We start from the raw sequence: 19,187 nt of genomic DNA on the forward strand, positions 1-19,187 counted from the left end.
CACACACACACACACATATATAATTATATACTATAATAATTATTAAATACCTACATACACTCGGCCCTGTCGATGGGGCATTAGAATACACGGACTGCCTCCCTGCAGAGGGTAAAAGTCCCTCAATGAGGGTCCTGGATATGACCTTAAACTATATCCAACAAAGTGAGGAAAACAACAAATATATTCTATTAAAAATTTTTTCTTCAAAAATCTTTGGATTCGGCATTAAATAACCCGAATAGGGTTGATATGCCGTAAAACAAAAACAACCAACCAACCTACATACACTAGTGTTTCATTGTTTCGGGAATCATCAGTGCAGGGTGTCATGATTAATGCCGGTCGAGAGATCTGAACCTGGCAATGAAGCCATCTCTGACTCCATTAGAAAGGACCAAATTCATTCGGCTACCGTTTACTGCGAGAAATAACATTGAAATTTAAACATTTATTTTTAAATATTTTTAATGTCTGTCAGACTAATCGTTATATGATGATCTGTGCATGCGAGCTAATGTGACCGACTTTATTTCAACTGTAAAGTGCTTAACGATAAGAACTGAATTTCTTAAAGGGGTTGACATAATTATTTACTACAATGATTATTAAATATATATACTGGCAAGGAAACCCGATGTTGCCCAGGGTTGAATAAGGATTAACAAATGTTTCATACCATGCTGTTATTGTAATCGAAATTGATGAAATCGCCCATTTTTCAATCAAATCGATTGATTATCTGCTATTGTTGTGGACCCACTGCAGTGCACCAGGAGGAAACTTCATATGTGTTCCCACAAAAAGCGACCTCGCCCTGTAGAAAAGTACCAAGTTGAGGGTGAAGGAATTTATGTGTTTAGCCAATTTTTTTTATATTTGTCGTCCGAAGGGTCAAGCTTCAAAGCGATATCTATCTCGTGAAAATCCGTCGCCTGTGTCAAAAGTTTGTAGGCAGACATACAAACATACATACATACATTTAAACAGACAGATAATCTGTGGCTACATCCATTAAACTGATTACGCACACCTTGACACACATTGTTCAGAAACCAATTACAGATTTTCCTTTTTAAGACTTGTTTGGCTTTGGTGTAGAAATTCATGCCAATATGCCATAATATATTATAGTCTATATTGCACTGTAGAGAATCTATTGTTGATTTTATAAAATCATTGTTTTTTTATAATAGCTTTATTTAAAGTTACAAATTCAAAAGTCAAGTATCATAGTTCAGTCATCCCCTAAACAGAAACATTCATTTTGATACGCCCTTGTCATATCAAAGAACGTACTGTTGATTTCATACGCTGGACGCTTGTACTTGTGTGGTGATAAAACTTTTTAAATACACTTTTGATGGCAAGCTTTATGATGTGTTAACTTTGTTCAAAATCGGACTGTTTCTTCTTTAATCGGATTTTTTGATTATCGATTTACAATTTTCAATATTTATCAGAGGCATTTTGATACAAACCCATCTAAGAACACTCTCGAACACATAAAGTACATAGCAAAAGTACCCGTCGTTGACTGGGTTCAGAAACAGCCTACAGAAAATAGACTCTGATTTATGAAAGTATGATAGGTTATGAAAAGGAAGGGTTGTAAAGAGATAGCTTCGAATTTGGGGGTATCAAACTAAAGCAAAATATGATAAAAGTAAAAATAAAATAGATAAACTCCATAATTTATTATACCATACCTGTTCACACTGAAACACTTATCACAATATTCTGTGGATCTATATTAAAAAACATTGTTAAACTTTATGAAATATTTCCATTCTATGGAGGTCAGGCACGAACGAACACCCCATAATTTTATTATACCATATTTTTTCAAACTGAAACATAATTATCAGAGTATACTTACGCAGATAGATATAAAAAGTCTTTATTAAAGTTTGTGCCTATTTCTATTCTATGGAGGCCAGGCGCGAACGCAGACCCCACCATTTTATTATACCATCCATATTTAAGTTAAAACATACTTATCAAAGTATTATTATGTACATCTATATCAAAAACACTTGTAAACGTTTTTTTTTTAATTTTTAAATTTTTTATTTCCATACTTTGTGGACCAGTTGCGAACGCAGACCCCACAATTTTAATGAATCATCATTATGCCAGATCAAACATACCCATTCCTGTGTCTCGATACATCTTCTATCATTATATGCAATCAGTTTTCTAAAATAGTCAACCATATAGGAACCTATTTGTGACCAGACACACACACACATTCAGCTTTATATTATATATATATATATATATATATATATATATATATATATATATATATATATATATATATACAGAAAGTTTTGATAAGTTATCGGTACAGTCAGTTTCAAACCTGATAACAGAGGACCGTTTTAGATATCCATATCAAGCTCTCTTCAGCCGATAATCATCTGTTTTATAACCAGAATTGGAATCATATAGATACATTACAAGATATTGTTCAAATCTCGTTTTTATGAACAACCTAAAATTCAAATAATAAAATTAAAAAAAAAAAATACTGGGTACAATATAATAATCAATTTGCATGAATTGAAATATATTTAAGTGTATTTTATGACTGGGTAACGCCATGTGGCCTGCTAGTATATATATATATATATATATATATATATATATATATATATAAATGACCTTGTCTGTGTGTATGTGTGTGTAGAATGGTCTCTACCAAACTGCCCTATCAATTATGTCTCTACAGACTTGAAACAATATATGGGATGTTTGAACCTGTGGAATACCTTCAATTTAGTTTTTAGTTGAAAAAAAAAATTGCTAAGGGGTTCAAATTGAAAAAGATTTGAACTTTGCAGGCCTAAGTCAACTTAATTTGTATCCTCAATACATGCGCAACTATACATTTATATAAAATAAAATATGCATCAAGTGTGCTTGAAAGCGTAATATTAGGAAAATAAAAAATATTTTACTTATTTGAAATTGGAGCCAAACTCCATCCTCAGTATGTTGGTTTGTTTCTTTTTTTTTTCTCTTCTTCTTTCTTGCCATGTTGTAAAGTTGGAGAAAGAAAACAACATACTGAGGATGGAGCTTGTCTCCGAAATATATTTACATTATAAATTTCAAACAAATTTTTTTCCCCTAATATTACGTTGTGATTTGGCTTTCAAATGCACTTGATCACGGCCACTGAGGTGTAGCCGTGACTGGATGCGTATTTTATTTTATTCAAATTAAATTTTCTTAGAACTGCACGCCTGTGGAACTCTGTTCCGTCTGCCTGCTTCCCACCTGACTACAACTTGGATGGCTTTAAGTCCAACGTTAACAAATTCCTAATGAACCGCCCTCTTAAGTAAACACTTCATTAAATCTCCACACTAACGTACTGTACTTGCAATAACCCTTATCCCTGAGTGGCTTCCGGGCCTTGATAAGTGGTGACCACCGTGTAAAAAAAAAATCAATGTTTCTATAATGGAACTCACACTGTTGACATACATTTATATGTTTAAAGTTTTGATATCCGTGTGTCCTTACGTCATATGGTAGCGAATGTTGCTAGAGAGATGTTTCAATTCTAGCTGAGGGCATCCAATTAATACTTAAAAAAAACAAAACTTTTGCAATCACTACTATATATTGGATGTAATATAATACTCAAGAAAGAATTAGCTCTTTGATAATAAATATGAAATCTGTATGAATTAAAATATATTTAAATGTATTTTACGAGCAGGCCATGCTGGGGTAGAGGCACTGCGTTATATTAGGTACAATATAATAAGCAATAGAGAATTCGCTCCATAACAGTAAATAAAAAATCTGCATGAATTAAAATATCATATTTAAGTGCATTTTACAACCTGGCAACGCTAAGCGGCCTGCTAGTTACTAATAACTTTGAATTTATCTTACATGTTAGCAAGGCTATCCGGCACTGCCCCGTCCGATAAAAAGTTAAATAAAAGATATTAAATAGTCTGTGTAACATCTTTATATTCAAACTTCTCTCTCTGGCCGTCTGTTTATTTTTCTCTTTTCCCCACTCTCCCATTTTTACTGTCCTTTATCCCAACCGCCAGTTTTACCTCTGCTCAGCCCCTCTTCCACCTTTACCTGGTCCTTCTCCCCCCGCCCCCCCCCACTCCGCTTTCGCCTACACCCATTCCCTTCTGCCCAACCCCTTCTTTCACCTCTGTCCAGCATCATTCTTTCACATCCATATAATTCCCTCTTTCGCGCCTGCCCACCTCCCTCTTTCACCTCCACCCAGACCGTTAGTTTCTTTTGTTTTACTGTTTGGGGGGGGGGGGAATAGATGATGCAAATTATTTATTGGCACTATATCTTTTCATTGTAATACCGAACTCTTAAATTGGATAACATCGAGTAGAAAAGAACACAATGGCATTCTTGTTGCCGGGGGAAATTCCGTTCCTCCTCACCACCTGCTTTCACAATAATATGAAGAGCAATTATGTGGATAATGAAAATAGTCCAAAGAGATTAAAATGTAATGCTGTAATTTACATTCATTGCTCCCGGAAAACTCCAAGTAGAACAAAAAATTTTTGTTACTTCTCATACACTCACCAAATATAACACATTGGTGTTGATGATGACAATTTTATTGCTCCCTGACAACGGCGAGTAAAATAAAAGATTCTGATACTCCCACTCCTTCCTCACTTACCAAATGTAATACTCTAAAAGTATAATTAAAATAAAAGTATGAAGACAAGTGTCAATTTATTTGCTTTGGGACCCGTTACTCCCCCCCCCCCGTGTTAATAAATATATAATGTAATGTTAGTAAGGATGCCTTAACAGCACTACCAAATTCCTAATTGCTTTCCTCTCTCCTCCATTTCAACATGAATCCAGTGCATTTTTGAAGATTGGTAATACAATGAAACTGCAGTAAGAGATTAAGTTAAACACAATTTACAATTTATTATTAATAGTATTTTTCTTATGGAAGATCTGCTGTTTTAATTCAGTTCTATTCTGATTTTTAGAGGTTATATTTCTCTTTATAGTTATGTGCATCGTGATAAAATAACTTGTCGTATGCATCGTTCTACAAAACGTCATTACATATATCGTGATAAAATAAGTTATATGCAACGTTATAAAATAAGTTATGATATACATTGTTAGAAAATAAATTATTACAAGGATAGTTATTCAAAAAGTTGAAGAGCTACGCAAACTGGAGTTGTGCCATTAAAACAGGTGGACTTTTATATTCAAAAATTTATTTTTCTATATAGTCAGCACCATTCTCAGTGCACTTTTGCCGGGAATTCACTGACAAGTCTCTGCTTCTGACGCGTGTCCATGACAGGGGTTGCTTTCGTAAAGTCTCACACTATCAATATCTGCAACAGAGACATAAAACTTTCGAATCATGAATGCATAAGTTCAGTAATTATAACAATACAATTTGCAATCTCCTCTAATCATCTCGGGCTGGGTGGAATAAAAAAAAAATAGGAGGCATTACTTTTGGAACGCCCCTCGTTATAAAATAAGTTCTAGTTCTACATATATGTTTTTTCCATTAGTTTTGGCCGTTTTAAACTCTACTTTGTAATGAATCGCTTTGTTGAAGACATTGCCTGTATAGACAGTTCTGATATCCCCCGCCCCCCACCTCCGGAACACGAAAGCATCAGACTTTTTGAAGTCACTTTGATTTTGATATCAGAAAGTTCCTTACAATGACATTCTAGTCAATATAGCGTGATGTTTTTCTTTTGTTTTCCTCCGCCGGCGTCTCCCAGCTGAATTGTGTAACAAACCTCAAAACTCTCATCTGCTGTCAAAGTTGCTGACACTTATTTCTGCGTCGTGTGCTGCAGACAAGAATCGAGAAAATGTCAAAAGAGAATGAGTTTATAAAACTAATGTAGTTTCTTACTTGATCCAAAATTCTCTGGACTTTACTTTTCTTCTTTTTTATTTATTTATTTCTCTTTTTTTTCTTCTTTTTTTTTTAAATTTCGATGAAAAGTGCTCGTCTTAGTTTCAATCTATGGGTCCATCTTGCCAGACTTTCATGCAAAAACACTCGTCTAACTGAGACCACTATCAATAATTTCCCCCACTCTTTATCTGTGCCTAAATCGAAAATGTAGATTCCATGAACGAAGTTTTGTTCTTCGAACTGCAGAACAGTAGGTTCTTTGCTATGACAAGGGCGCGTTCAAAGTGAATATTTCTGTTTAGGGCATGATTGAACCATGATACTTGACTTTTGAATTTGTAGCGTTAAATCAAGCTATTATATAAAAATGATTTTACCGCGTGTGGAACTCTATTCCATTTGCCTGCTTTCCAGTTGACTACAATACGGTCATCTTCAAGTCCAATGTAAACAAGTTCTTGCTGAGCCGTTCCCTTAAGTAATTTAATTTACCAAATTTCCACAACTAACGATTACTACGATATTGTCTTATTGACTACCGTACACTCTTTAACCCTTATTCTCGAGTGGCCTCCAGGCCTTGATATGTTGTGGCTCCTTTGTAAAAAACAAAAATCATTGTTAATAAACTCAGATGATCATCATCACTATTAGATCGCATGAATGTGAAGATTCTATTGGCTTTGGTTTCTCCAATATTTTGTGCTAGTCAGAATTCTTTTCAGAAAGATATCGGGTACTTACACGAGGGACTACATGAAGGTTGCCAACATCTTAAGTGAAAGTGATTTTGTGGAGCGACCCAGATTCGAACTTGGGGCACTCAGGTTGTCAGTCCATGTTGTTAAGTACTTAACCACCTCACCTCCGAATATTCTGAGATCATCACCAATATGGGTAGCCTGTAAATAATACAATCTTTTAAAGAGAAAATGTGGAGAATATATTTTCGTTAAGTATAATTCAGGGGAGATAACTTAGTTCTAGTCTAAGGGATTCAACTACTAATCGTTCTAAGTTTGTAAAAAAATCCTTTCATTTGAAAAGTGTACTTAATCGCTCTTTCTTTACGACCTTATCACCAATATAGTAGCTCATAAATGTTATAATCTTTAAAAAGGAAAGACGAGAATGCATTATTAAATATAATTCAGGGGAGATAACTTTGTTATGGTCTCAAGGATATCACCTCTGAGAGTTTTAGGTATTTTGTTCTACAGGCAAAAACGGGAAGAATGTTATCTTATTTGATCCAAAATTTTTTAGGCTTCAGGTTTTCTTTTTTATATTATTTTTTTTTCTTTTTCTCTGACTAAAATAATATTTTTTGTCTTCTTCCTCTTTTATAAAATGTAAAACGTTGCTCAGTACAATTCAGGGGAGATAATGTGGTTCCAGTCTAAGGCAGACCACTTCTGATGGATCTAAGCCAACAATGTTATCATTTATATAATAGCAGAGATGATACAATCTTTAAAACTTGCTCCAGGAGGGAGTTATTTGCTTTGGTTTTCATCGCATAATAGCAAGGATACTTGGTGTCACCCGGGTTCCTATAAAAATATAGAAGAGGTTTAAAAAAATGTGCGTAACATCATTATATTATAGTTTATATATCTCTACTTCTCTTAACCCGTCTCTCTGTCTTCGTCCTCCTTCCTCATTCTTCCATATCCCTCTTCCGACCCCTCTTCCACTTACACTCAACCCATTCCTCTCGTCTTAATGTATGAGGTTTACATTGGCCGAAACGATGTTAAAAGAACAACCAAGATGAGAATAGTAGTCTGAATAATCGAAGCAATACAAATCATCATTCCTCATCTAAAGAAAAATGTTTATTCCGACGGTTTATTTGCATGTGTAACAGAGTGTGGACGTGTGTAGGGTTAGGTTAGGGTGGCAAATAGTGAATTGTGTGCAAAATGATATCACAGTAAGGAAAATAAAAGAAAAGACTAAAAACAGAGAGTACGTTAGAGAAGGACGATCATATTAGAGACGTGAGTGAAGTTCAGGAGTAGAGAGGTCTAAAAGAGGGAACACAATCACGTTTTTATTCAGGAGAAAGTACTCTGAAATAAATGTCATCTATATTTATACGAGTGAGGGGTACCCGGCGTTGTCCGGGTGTTTGGAGGTGTGTGTGGAAACTCTGGGGGTGGGGTTAAAAAAAAAAGTAAGTATGAGGATCGAACCCGAACCGTTGAGGCAAAGTTGTAAATTAAAGTGTGAAAAAAAAAAAAAAACGTGCAACGTTAACCATTGCCCCACCACGAGATGCTAATGGAAACACGTTTGAATTTATTTAATTACTTGGATTTGGCAGGTGCCCGTTTTAATGAGTTAATGAGGTCAAGTTTGACTGCAGGATAGTATTTCATTTACTGCGGAACGCTTTTTTTAATTTTTATTTTCCCAAGATGTTATAGGAAAAAGACTAACCCACATGCGGCGAGTGACAAATGTTGAATATTTATCTTCCCGAAATCGAGCAAATTAAATAGATAGGCGAGCTTCGTTGTTAACTGTGAGATATTACGATTTATATGTGATATAAAAAGTTGTAAACCGACCGACCGCTTCTCTGAAAAAAGCCTTTTGTAGACATACAGAAAAAGCAAACACACATACATACATGATGATTGCAACGTCTCTTGTCAGACGAGTGCCACTCCCTCAGACATTTAAAATTCATGAGCCCAAATGCCTGAGAGAGTATCTATACAAAGATGATGTTATAGAGTCTTAGCTTTGTACGACAGCTAAGTCTCTCTCTCGGTTCAAAATGTTGAGATCCAGCAACAAGCAAGAGTAAGATAGCCAGCAAAAAATTAAACTGCAGACCAGCTTAATGCGGGTACTGGTCTTCTGCTTTATGGTTTTTTAAATCAGAGATTTGCTTCTCCTAGAAAGGTTGCCTTCACCATGGCTTACGGAAGCCCTCTCCACCCCAATACACATATACACACACACAAATATACATGGTGCTAGTTGGCCGTTGACCCAGAAAAGGAGTTCATTCGCCCTTTTGAAGGTCTTGTTTTTAATCCTTCAGGGAGACTAGCCGCCCTCCTCACCAAACAAGTCTGGTGGGGGAACCAGTTAAGTCGCCGGTGACCCGACCATGAGGCAGGTAGTACTGGGTTACATGGTACCAGTAGCATATGACAGACCTGACATACATACATACATACATACATTTTCGCTTTTATATATATAGATAAAAGACAAAATGGCCGTGCGCATTTTTGTATGTTCAACAAAGGCCTTTTTCGCCGGGGAGGTTATCGGGGAGGGGGAGGTTACCATTCTTTAGATTTTTTTATATACTCCCTAGATTACAATGTCTACGATTTGCGAACGCATGTCGCATCTAGATTTATTTTGATCGACTTTTATAAAATTCACGATATTCCACCCTCTCACGTGTTTGTTCAGCTTTTTCGTATAAAAGCAAAACTAAATCGAATCGAAAGCAAAGGCAGCTGCCCAGCCTTTCATGCTGGGACATCCAGAAAGCAATCAGCTTTGATCAATGTTGGGGGAATTCCACATATCAGACAAATGCTATTCATTTGGACACTCCTTTTTTATGGAGAGCAGTTTTCCCCAACATCGTGGGGAAATGAAACGATGGAAAGCTGAACTGGCCTCCAGCCAACGTTCGTTTCTGCAAGTCAATTTTTTGATTGACATCACTAAATTTCAATGCTTTTCACTTCCTATGTCTCCCTAGCGTAGCGGTAGCATGTCACGTTTTCTTTCACTTTATTTCCGCCTCCGGGTTAATTTCTTTTCTTTTACACCTACAAACACCTGGGCAACGCCAGGTACCCCCGCTAGCCTATAATATAAATCTCACCTATCTGCTTAAATGTATGCATGTATATATCTATGTATGTTTGTATGTCTGCTTAAAACTTTTGACCGAGGCGACAAATTCTCATGGGATCAGTATCATTTTGAAGCTCGACCCTTTGGATGACAAATATCGAAAATTTGGCTAAAACCACTAATTCCTTCATCCTCAACTGGGTACTTTTCTACAGGGAGGGATCGCTTTTTTCATCAATATTTTCAAATGCCATCCCCTGTTTTCGATTGATTAGCCTTAATTTAAACTTTTTCCATTTCCGGTTTGGTTTGGATGCAACGGCAAAGACATCACATTTTTGTTTTTTGATCATGTTGTTTTTCTCCTTCGTGGTATGGTTTCGAGCCTACCTACCTACTCTACGCCCACTTTCTCTTTTTTTTTTTTTTTTTTTTCTCAACACACACCTCCAAACACCCGGGCAATGCCGGGACACCCAGGCTAGTATTTTATACAACGTGATAACAAGATATACACAGATATCTTACTCATAAAATAATTTCTTTCTGGACTACCATATCTCTAAGACATCTAAGGATGACATTCAAGAACAGTTCTTCATGTTTATTTACCAAATATTGGATCTTATCTGAATTCATCTTGTGTCCTAAGTGGCTAACATTATGCCTAATTATATGCGCCAACAATCCCGCCGAGTCCACCATGAACATTCATGGATCCTTCCGAAGGAACAAAGAACTAACATTCCGACAATAGGAATTCGAACTAAAGGCTCCAGGCGTGTGGAAGCAAAACAGCCCACCGTTTTGCAAAAGGACAATACCAGAACCAAATAAACTTTCATTGCTGTTATTTGTGAATAAATTTTGAATTTGAAAAAATATGGCTTTTGTATTTGTGGATTCTTTTGCTTCTGCCGGGAGGAAATTGGGATGTGAGAAATAATTTCTCACATTCTCTTTTTTTTTTAGATGAGGATTGATAATTGGGATTATTCAAACCACTGTTTTGATATTGAGGGTTATTCGCACAACGTTTCGGCCAATGTAACCTCCGACCTTCTTCATGTGTATTCTGTTAAACTCAGAGATCTGTATGGAATTTTGAATGGAGCCCTTTGTTTAACCCACAAGGGTAGCATGCTCTCATTCTATCAGCCATGTCCGAGTAGAAATCCCAAGTAATTTGCGATTGCGATGAGTAACATTTAGGTCAAAATGACGTTCTTCCAGAGGTTGATGGTTCAATCCTTAATGCAGGCGATACTAAGAGTTCAATTGCAAATTATTTAAGACTTCTAATAGGTTATGTCTGATTAAACAAGAGCATGCTACTCTGGTGGATTAAATAAAAAATTCCTTTCAAAATCCCGTACAAATTCCAGAGTTCGATAAGATACAGCTGAAGAAGGTCAGAGGTTACATCGGCTGAGATATTGTAAGAAGAACACTCAGGATGAGAACTGTAGTCCGAATAATCCAAATTTCTTATCATAATTTATTGTGATATAAATCTATTATTTAATTTCTGTTTTTTAGCCATGCGACCAGGCACTTGTGTGACGGGACAGACAACGAAGAAACGTTACTGAGCAGCTGTGATTTCCTTTGCATGTTGGATGAGATGATGATGATGATGAAAAATCCAAAGATAAAAAGAGTTTGGTTACAACGACTGGATATTTGTTTACAGAAATTCATGGTTCAGTTTTGTAGAATATCTTGGACTAATCGGAGTCCAACAGAGACATGGATGAGATGATTCCCCACCCCGAAAAAAAAAAATGACTTCTTTCAATAAAAAATTTTTAATCCAAACAAAATTTTGTTTACTTACTGTCAACCTGATTTTTTGGCATATGTATATTTGGTCTGCCGACAAAAGGAGGGTGGTTTTGTAAATTTACCCTTGTCTGTTTGTCTGTCTGCACTTTTCTCAATAACTACACCTTGGAATTTTTTAAAAATTTTGCACAAACATTAAACATGATATGAGTAAAAAAAGTAACAGAACAAATTTCCCGGGAACACTCCGGTTGCTCCCCTAAAGGTGCCTTTCGAGTTAAAATGGCTAAAATTGACCCTTTTGTGCTTATTTAAAAAAATTGATGCCTTGGATTTTTATAAAACTTTCTGAAAAGTTATAACTAACTAATTTCTATATAATTTTATTTGTCTATACTTTGCGATAACTCTTGAGTGTGCCCCAGGGATCTCTTTCAGGGCTAATAAAAACACTCCATTTTTGAGACTATTTTACCATATTTGTCCAAAATTTTCTGTGTATGTCTATTTAGCAGTTTTGCATGGTGCTGAACTCAAATTTAAATATGTTAAGGCCTCGGGGCTAAATGGGGGTTGGGAGGGGTGAGCAAATGGTGCAGAACTGAAATTTACATATGTTAAGGCCTAAAACTGAATCGTTTGTTCATTTTCACCAGGATTTGACATCCCCTGGGGACTTTTGGGGCAAAATGGGGGGGGGTGACGCAAATGCTGAACTTTATCATTTTTTTATGCTTCATTCACTCTGAACTCACGGTGGACCATGCATGCTTCACTTTTTTTTATTATTATTGCATTTTCACTCCAAACAAGGCACAGTGCCACTTTGATGTAGGGGATTACTATCTGGGATATATCTAGGAAGTTGAGCAGCAAGATGTTTGTTAACATTACACTTGAACTTCTGCATGTCAGTACAGTCTGGGGAAGAAACTGTTAGAGTAGAAAGCTTTCTGGCATCTGGAGATCACAGTAGAGATTCCCAGATGCCAGAAAGCCTTCTACTCTAATAATTTCTTCTCTAGAACTGTACTGACATGCAGAAGTTCAAGTGTAATGCTAGACTTTGCGGATGGGATTTTGCTACTTGTCAGGTTTATTGGAGGTATTTACGTTGAGAGGGTAGTTTGTCGGAGCATCTACCATTAAAATACTTGTAAAACAGCAGAGGGATGCAACATTTCGTCGATGGGACAGAGGCTGAAGCTTAGCTGACAGTTCAGGACGTATTAGGTTGGTGACTTTTTTGAATCCTGTCCAGGAGTGAGAGACTAGTATCAGATGCACCAGTCCAAATGTGACAACAATACTCCATATATAGGCGAATAGTGGCCTTGTAGAGGTACAGGATACTTTCAGATGTAAGTAACTTTCTAGCACGGTAGAGAGAGCCAACCTTCCTCACAGCAGTCGTGGTAATGTCCTTGATGTATCTGTTCCAGCTCATGTTCCCTGTGAAGTTTAGCCAAGGAGTTTGAACGAAGTACTTTCAGGTAATGTATTATTAGTCATAGCTATTGGTGGTTGGTCAGGTTTTTTGTAATCATTAAAGGAAAGAAGCTTAGTCTTGGCAGCATTGAATGTTACCATCCATTTTTGTCCCCATTCTGATACAGACTGGAAATCTTCCTCTAGGGTTTCTGCCATTGCCTTGGTTATGTATTCATTCATTTTCCCCTCATGCCTGTTATAGAGCATGCCATCTTCAGCAAATATACCCATCTCAGAGACAATTTTATCAGGGAAGTCATTTATGAATATCAGAAATAATAAAGGTCCAAGGATCGACCCCTGAGGTACACCCACATTTCTATCGTATTGTTTTAATGTATAACTATCGAAGACAACTTGGATTCTTCTCTTTCACTCAAAAGTCGCCCAGAAAATGTAGTAGAGAGGAGGAACATTCTTTTATTGTTTAAATTACTTGTAGTCTTATAAAAGATGATGAAAGTGCTCCCCGTTGACATCTATGCATTTCTGATACTGCCTGTAGATCTTCTCTGGTGGTTCTCCTGATAGCGTTCGTAATGTTCTCCTTTAGTTGGTCTAGATTGTGAGGATTATTTGCATAAACTTTTTGTTTTAAAGTCTCCCAAAGATAAAAATCACATGATAACACGACCGGGAGACATGGCCATAACACTTTGCTAATTGTTCTCTCTACCAATAGCATGTCATGAACTCGTGTCAGTGACCTGTGAGACGTGTGGCATGTAGCGCCATCTTGTTGGAAAAAAATTGCATTTTGTCTTGTGGTGTCAGTTGGTCATTAAGAGAAAGATTAGAGAGATCAGGCTACTTTTGTGTGCCACCCTGTACCATCGGATTTGATTTTCCTGAGAAGACCATCGTGCCATACCCTGTCAAAAGCCTTAAATATATCTAGAGCTTCTGCCCTACCTTTCCCTGTTTTATCCATTGCATGGTATATGCACTCAGAGATAACAGTCAGGATAAATCTATATTGTTTGTTGGACACAAATTTAACAACTATAAAGTGGTGGACTAGAACTTGATTAATTATGGACTCAAATATTTTGGCAAAAAAAAGGGAAGAGACTAATGGAGCGATAATTTAATGTGTCAGTTCTTCCGCCAGAATTCTTGTAAACTGATACCACAGAAGCAGGATTTATTAAGGCATTTCTTGAAAAGTTTGGAGAGAACAGGAGCAAGTTTTTTAATAGTACAATCAGGATGAGATCAGGTCCATATGCTTTTGGGGTATCCAGGATTTTTATATCATGCAGTTGAGAAGGGGTGATTTTCAGATCATCTTGTGTGATTTCTTTCCACAAAGGAAAATCAGGGAGAGAGTGGTTTGCTGAGTCCAATGTGGAGTTTGAGGCAAACTGACTGGCAAACATGATAGCCTTCTCGGTTGGCGTGCAAACAACCTTATGATTATTGGGTGATTGTTGATTATTTACTACACTGTTGTAGATTTTCCAGAAATCATGAGTTCCTAATTTCTGCGCTTTAATACATTTTCTGGTGGTTTCGGTATATCCTCTCTTAGCTGTTGCTATTTCTTTCTTACAATTACTTTTAGCTTCTATAAATTTTTGTCTGTTTGTACTGGACTTATGTCGGATAAACCTGCCATATGCATGCTGCCTTTGAGCAATGGCAGCTACACAAGTAGAAGTAAACCATTGAGGAGAGTGCACTTCAATTGCCATTTTGAAACATTCAGTGATCTCACTGTTCTGCAGGAAGAGAAAGGATATTTCCCCAGGGGGGCATCTCTGATGAGATCCCTGATGGTTTCCTTTTTTTTCCCCCTTTTTTAACCGTTTTTAATAACTAACAAGAAACTAAATAAATAAAATATAAAATAATAAAATTAAAAATAAAAATAATTCACTCCTAACCATCTTGCACCCACCTTTAACCAATAAAAAAAAAACTTAAAAAAAAACTATAAATAGACTAAGCCTCAAAGGAAAAGAAACCAACAACAACAACAATCGCTCCTGATGATAATCGGACGCACTGATAGAAAACGCTTGAGTAGAATTTGGCTGAACAACAACTTTTGGACGCCATTTTATACAACATTCCAACTGAAATAAAAAAGCCTGCTCGGCGAATCGAAAAGATATCAAGAAAAATTGGAAAAAAGAATAACTCTGTCGTGTTCAGATGTGCTTGAATAATGACTTGCTGCCAAAATACACACACGCACACACACACACACACACACACACACACACACACATATATATATACTTGATTACACCTGTATATGTATAGATATAATATATGCATGTATATATTTCATTACACATATGCATATTTATTAGTGATGGGGTGATTACAATATTTTTCCCGATTCCGATACAATTACTGATTCTGTTGTAAATTCCTAGTTCCAATACAGTTACCAACATCTGATCCTTATTTAGTTGTAAAGTTGGGGTTTTTTTCTTACTTTCTTTGCAGATTATCATAAAACCGCATGTATTATTGGCAGATATTTTCTCAAACATAAACCGTACACTTTTGAAGTAATCTATAGATTTTAATTTTACTGATAGTTTAAAATCAATAAATATTTATTATTTTACGGAAAATAAGGTTTTAAACAAGATAAAATAAAAATAAAAAAACACAATTAAAAGAATCGTTTTGGCATCGGAAAATAATCATTAATTTTTCCGATTTTGATACCGATACTCCAAAAAGTTACGATTTTTCATTCCAATTAATCGTCCCAACACACACACACACACACACACACACACACACACACACACACACACACACACACATATATATGATTAGTTTGTCATGCTTAAGTTAAAATATGATTTTCATTGTTTGAATGGACGCATCTTAAGAATGGCTATTTTGACAACCGACGGAAGACAGATGATATTTATTCAACTTAATCTTCGTTCCAAATTAATTTTCTAAATATAATTTTTTTACATTTCTTGTGGAGAACTGTATCCTCTGAGTGCGCTTGTTGGTCTCTCTCTCTCTCTCTCTCTCTCTCTCTCTCTCTCTCTCATACTTACCAAAATCTAATCAGTGCAAAAAAAAAACACACACACTCACATACGCACGAAGTTTTGGAGAGATAAACTAAATTAAAGAACAAATAAAAAAATTAAAAAATAATATCTTTGACTTGTTTCTCAAGGGATTTTTCTTTTATCCGTTCAATTAATTCTCTTGTTCCTCTGAGCAGGAAAAAAGGAATTGACTAGAAGCGAAAGATTATGCCGGCAAATGAAGGACAAGAAGATTGAAAATTACTGGAAGACAGTTACTCTTTTCCTAATCACAAATTGTTTCTTTATTTCCCTTGATGATAAAGAGGAAATCAGTGTTTATATATATATATATATATATATATATATATATAGTCATCCTCATACAGTACTGTTTCGCTGTTTCACAGCTCATCAGTGTGGATAGACAAGCAAATGCCTCAAGCCAGGATTGAAACTCAACCGCTTAGATGATAGTCAGCGTTTCTAAATATTACGCTATTTGGCTGCTGCTATGACGGGCATGTGGATTACCAATGTTCAAACATTGTCCAAATGCCTAAGCTACATTTATTTACACAAAGAGCATCGCTTGTATATATATATATATATATATATATATATATATATATATATATATATATATATATACAGACATAATAGAAAAGAATAGACACTAAGATAAATATTTTTCATAAGATTGATATATGCTTATTTATATTTACAGATAAGAATAATGCTGAAATAACTTGGAGAATCTCATTAAAATTGCATTTAAATTGCATTTAACAACATTGAAGCATGCCACAAACCAAAGGAGCATCAGACCTATCAGAATTTCTATGAAGACGGATCATAGATAACATGAAGGTAGTTTTAGTCAACGCAAAATATCAGGAAATCTTTCAATACTCCTTTTCTACTGTTAATAGAGTAATCATGCAGTTCACAAGAGAGGACAAAGAGTGCACAAAACCTCATCTAGGTCACCCCTGGCCCTTTGAAAGAACCTTGCATCTTGTGAAAAGAAATTGTGAAGAGGATCCATGGTGCGAAGCCTCTGATATTGCAATACAAGCTGGTGTCAGTTACAGAACAGCTGTCAGCTATCTTCACAAGCTGAGCTACTATTATGGAGCTGCGAGAAGGAAACGTCAGTAAGCGCAGAAAAGATTGGGCTCATGAGATGGTGGAAAGACCTATGACCTTTTGGACGAAGGTCATTTTCTCTAATGTGTCGCGATTTGCATTATTTCAAGACAGTGCAAAGGTGTAAGTATGGAGGCTCCCTCAGCAAGAGTTTGATTTTAAAAGACTGCAGCCAACACTGACACATGGGGATTTCTCGGTTATGGTGTTGTGGGTATCAGAATTGGAAAATTTGGAGCCAAAACCGATTCCTTAAATTATCTTTTTTTATTTGATTTTTGTTTAAGAAACATCTTTCACTGCTTGTAGTAATAATAAAATAAATATTTATTGATTTAAACTTCCAGTAAGATTAAAATCTCTAGATCATCCCTCACGAGTTTGTTTTTACATTTGAGAAAATAATAATATCTATGTTTCTCGACTTGGACGACAACAGTGCACGTCTGTTCAGTTTGATGTTTTTTATCAAACTCTTGTGAAAAGCAGCGAAAAATATATCATCAGTTCTGCAGAAGAATTTCCCACATAAACTGTTCTCGTGGGATAATGTCTCAACCACTCCACATGGAAAAGTAAATTTGCAGACAAAAAAAAAGAACCAAAACGTAATTTATCAGCTTAAATGCTATTCAGGGCTAACTTTTAAAATCGTGCCGACACAGTTTTAGATAGACAGGTTTGTTCTCAAATTGTGAATCTGCCATGTTATTTAATCATTAAAGAATTATTTGAAACAATTATAAACGAATTTTCCACATGGTTTTCTGATTTTGAACCGGAAACTTTGTGATGTCTTTTTTGTTGTTGTTGTTGTTGTTGTTGTTGTTGTTGTTGTTGTTCTTGCTAACAATTGAGCCTTTCAATCGATTCTTTCGATTTTAATTAGTCGATTGGAATCTCTTTAAAATTAATTGCTTAATGGGAATTCCAATTAAGAGGGAAATAATGTTATTAGTGACGAGTCCTTTATTCCATAAAATAGAGAGCGGATCAAAGAAAATAAGACAGGAAAGAAAAAAAGGGGTGGGTGGGGTTTGAGAGGAGATATGAAAGGGAAGAAGAGAGACGGATGAGAGACATGGGACAATTTTGTAGTCTACTAGACTTATGTGTAAGTCATTTGTTCAGAAACCCATTTGTTCAGAACCACTTTTGCACGTCTCAACAAATTGTTTGTCCAGGCAATTCATGCTTGTTCCAATTATGTTTAGAGACTTTTAACATTAATTCTTTCATTAGTTTCTATATCATGTAACAGATTTCATAAAGTCCTTTTACAGTTGTCTTTGAGAAATAAATTTATGTATTTTGTTGTCAAAAATGAACCTACTTTAATGTATCAATGTATATATTTGCACATGTATACAAAATTTAGTAGACTTACGCCTGCCAGATTCCAAGGCACATATTTGGGGATTGATAAAATGATAGGCACGTCCCATTTAAATCAAGGGGTTGATATGACGTATGTTACCTCCTCTTCGAGTTCTAGGGTTTTCATCATCATTAATTCTCTCCTGAGAATTAATTATCTCGGCTGAGACCTTTGGTGCTGGAATTGAACACGTGTAGTTATGAATGAATAACGCATTATTTTATAAAAATACATTCTTTTATTTCAACATTTTTGAGAACTCAAGAGTTAAGTTGGCATGTCATTGTTCCCAGCACTTGGCGTTGAAGGCTTATACTGCTTTACAAATATTCCCGCAACAAATGGGAGAGAGAGAGAGAGAGATGTTAAAAACAAAGACACTGAAATATTGCCATTAACTTTTAATAGATTATTCTGAATTTTAACCATTTGAGAAACTGGTGTCAGTCAACATTGATATGACCTTTTATTTTTAAATCATCTACCTTAACTTATTGTCAACAAACTGTCAGCATGAGTCAAGCAAAGGGTTGCTTTATTCACTGTTTTCCATAACTCCCTTCTTTTAATGATACTTATCTTCTTCTCAGGACAAGGAAGGTTGGGTCGA

General features: G+C 35.7%; 1 protein-coding gene across 3 annotated transcripts in view; it reads left to right on the forward strand.

Annotated features, from left to right (window-relative positions):
• The window catches only part of LOC145249553 (katanin-interacting protein-like), a 648,058-nt gene extending 636,472 nt beyond the window's left edge, over positions 1 to 11,586 (forward strand). For all 3 annotated transcript variants that reach the window (XM_080111227.1, XM_080111229.1, XM_080111228.1), the window contains one exon: positions 11,303 to 11,586. In XM_080111227.1, coding sequence (XP_079967353.1) covers positions 11,303 to 11,355 — 53 coding nt within the window. In that variant the 3' untranslated portion in view covers positions 11,356 to 11,586. The remainder of the gene's footprint in view (positions 1 to 11,302) is intronic.
• The last annotated feature ends 7,601 nt before the right edge of the window (positions 11,587 to 19,187 follow it).

Source organism: Euprymna scolopes, chromosome 28, assembly GCF_053919585.1.
Source record: "Euprymna scolopes isolate OS-2025 chromosome 28, ASM5391958v1, whole genome shotgun sequence".
Classification (NCBI taxonomy): Eukaryota; Metazoa; Mollusca; class Cephalopoda; order Sepiida; family Sepiolidae; genus Euprymna; species Euprymna scolopes.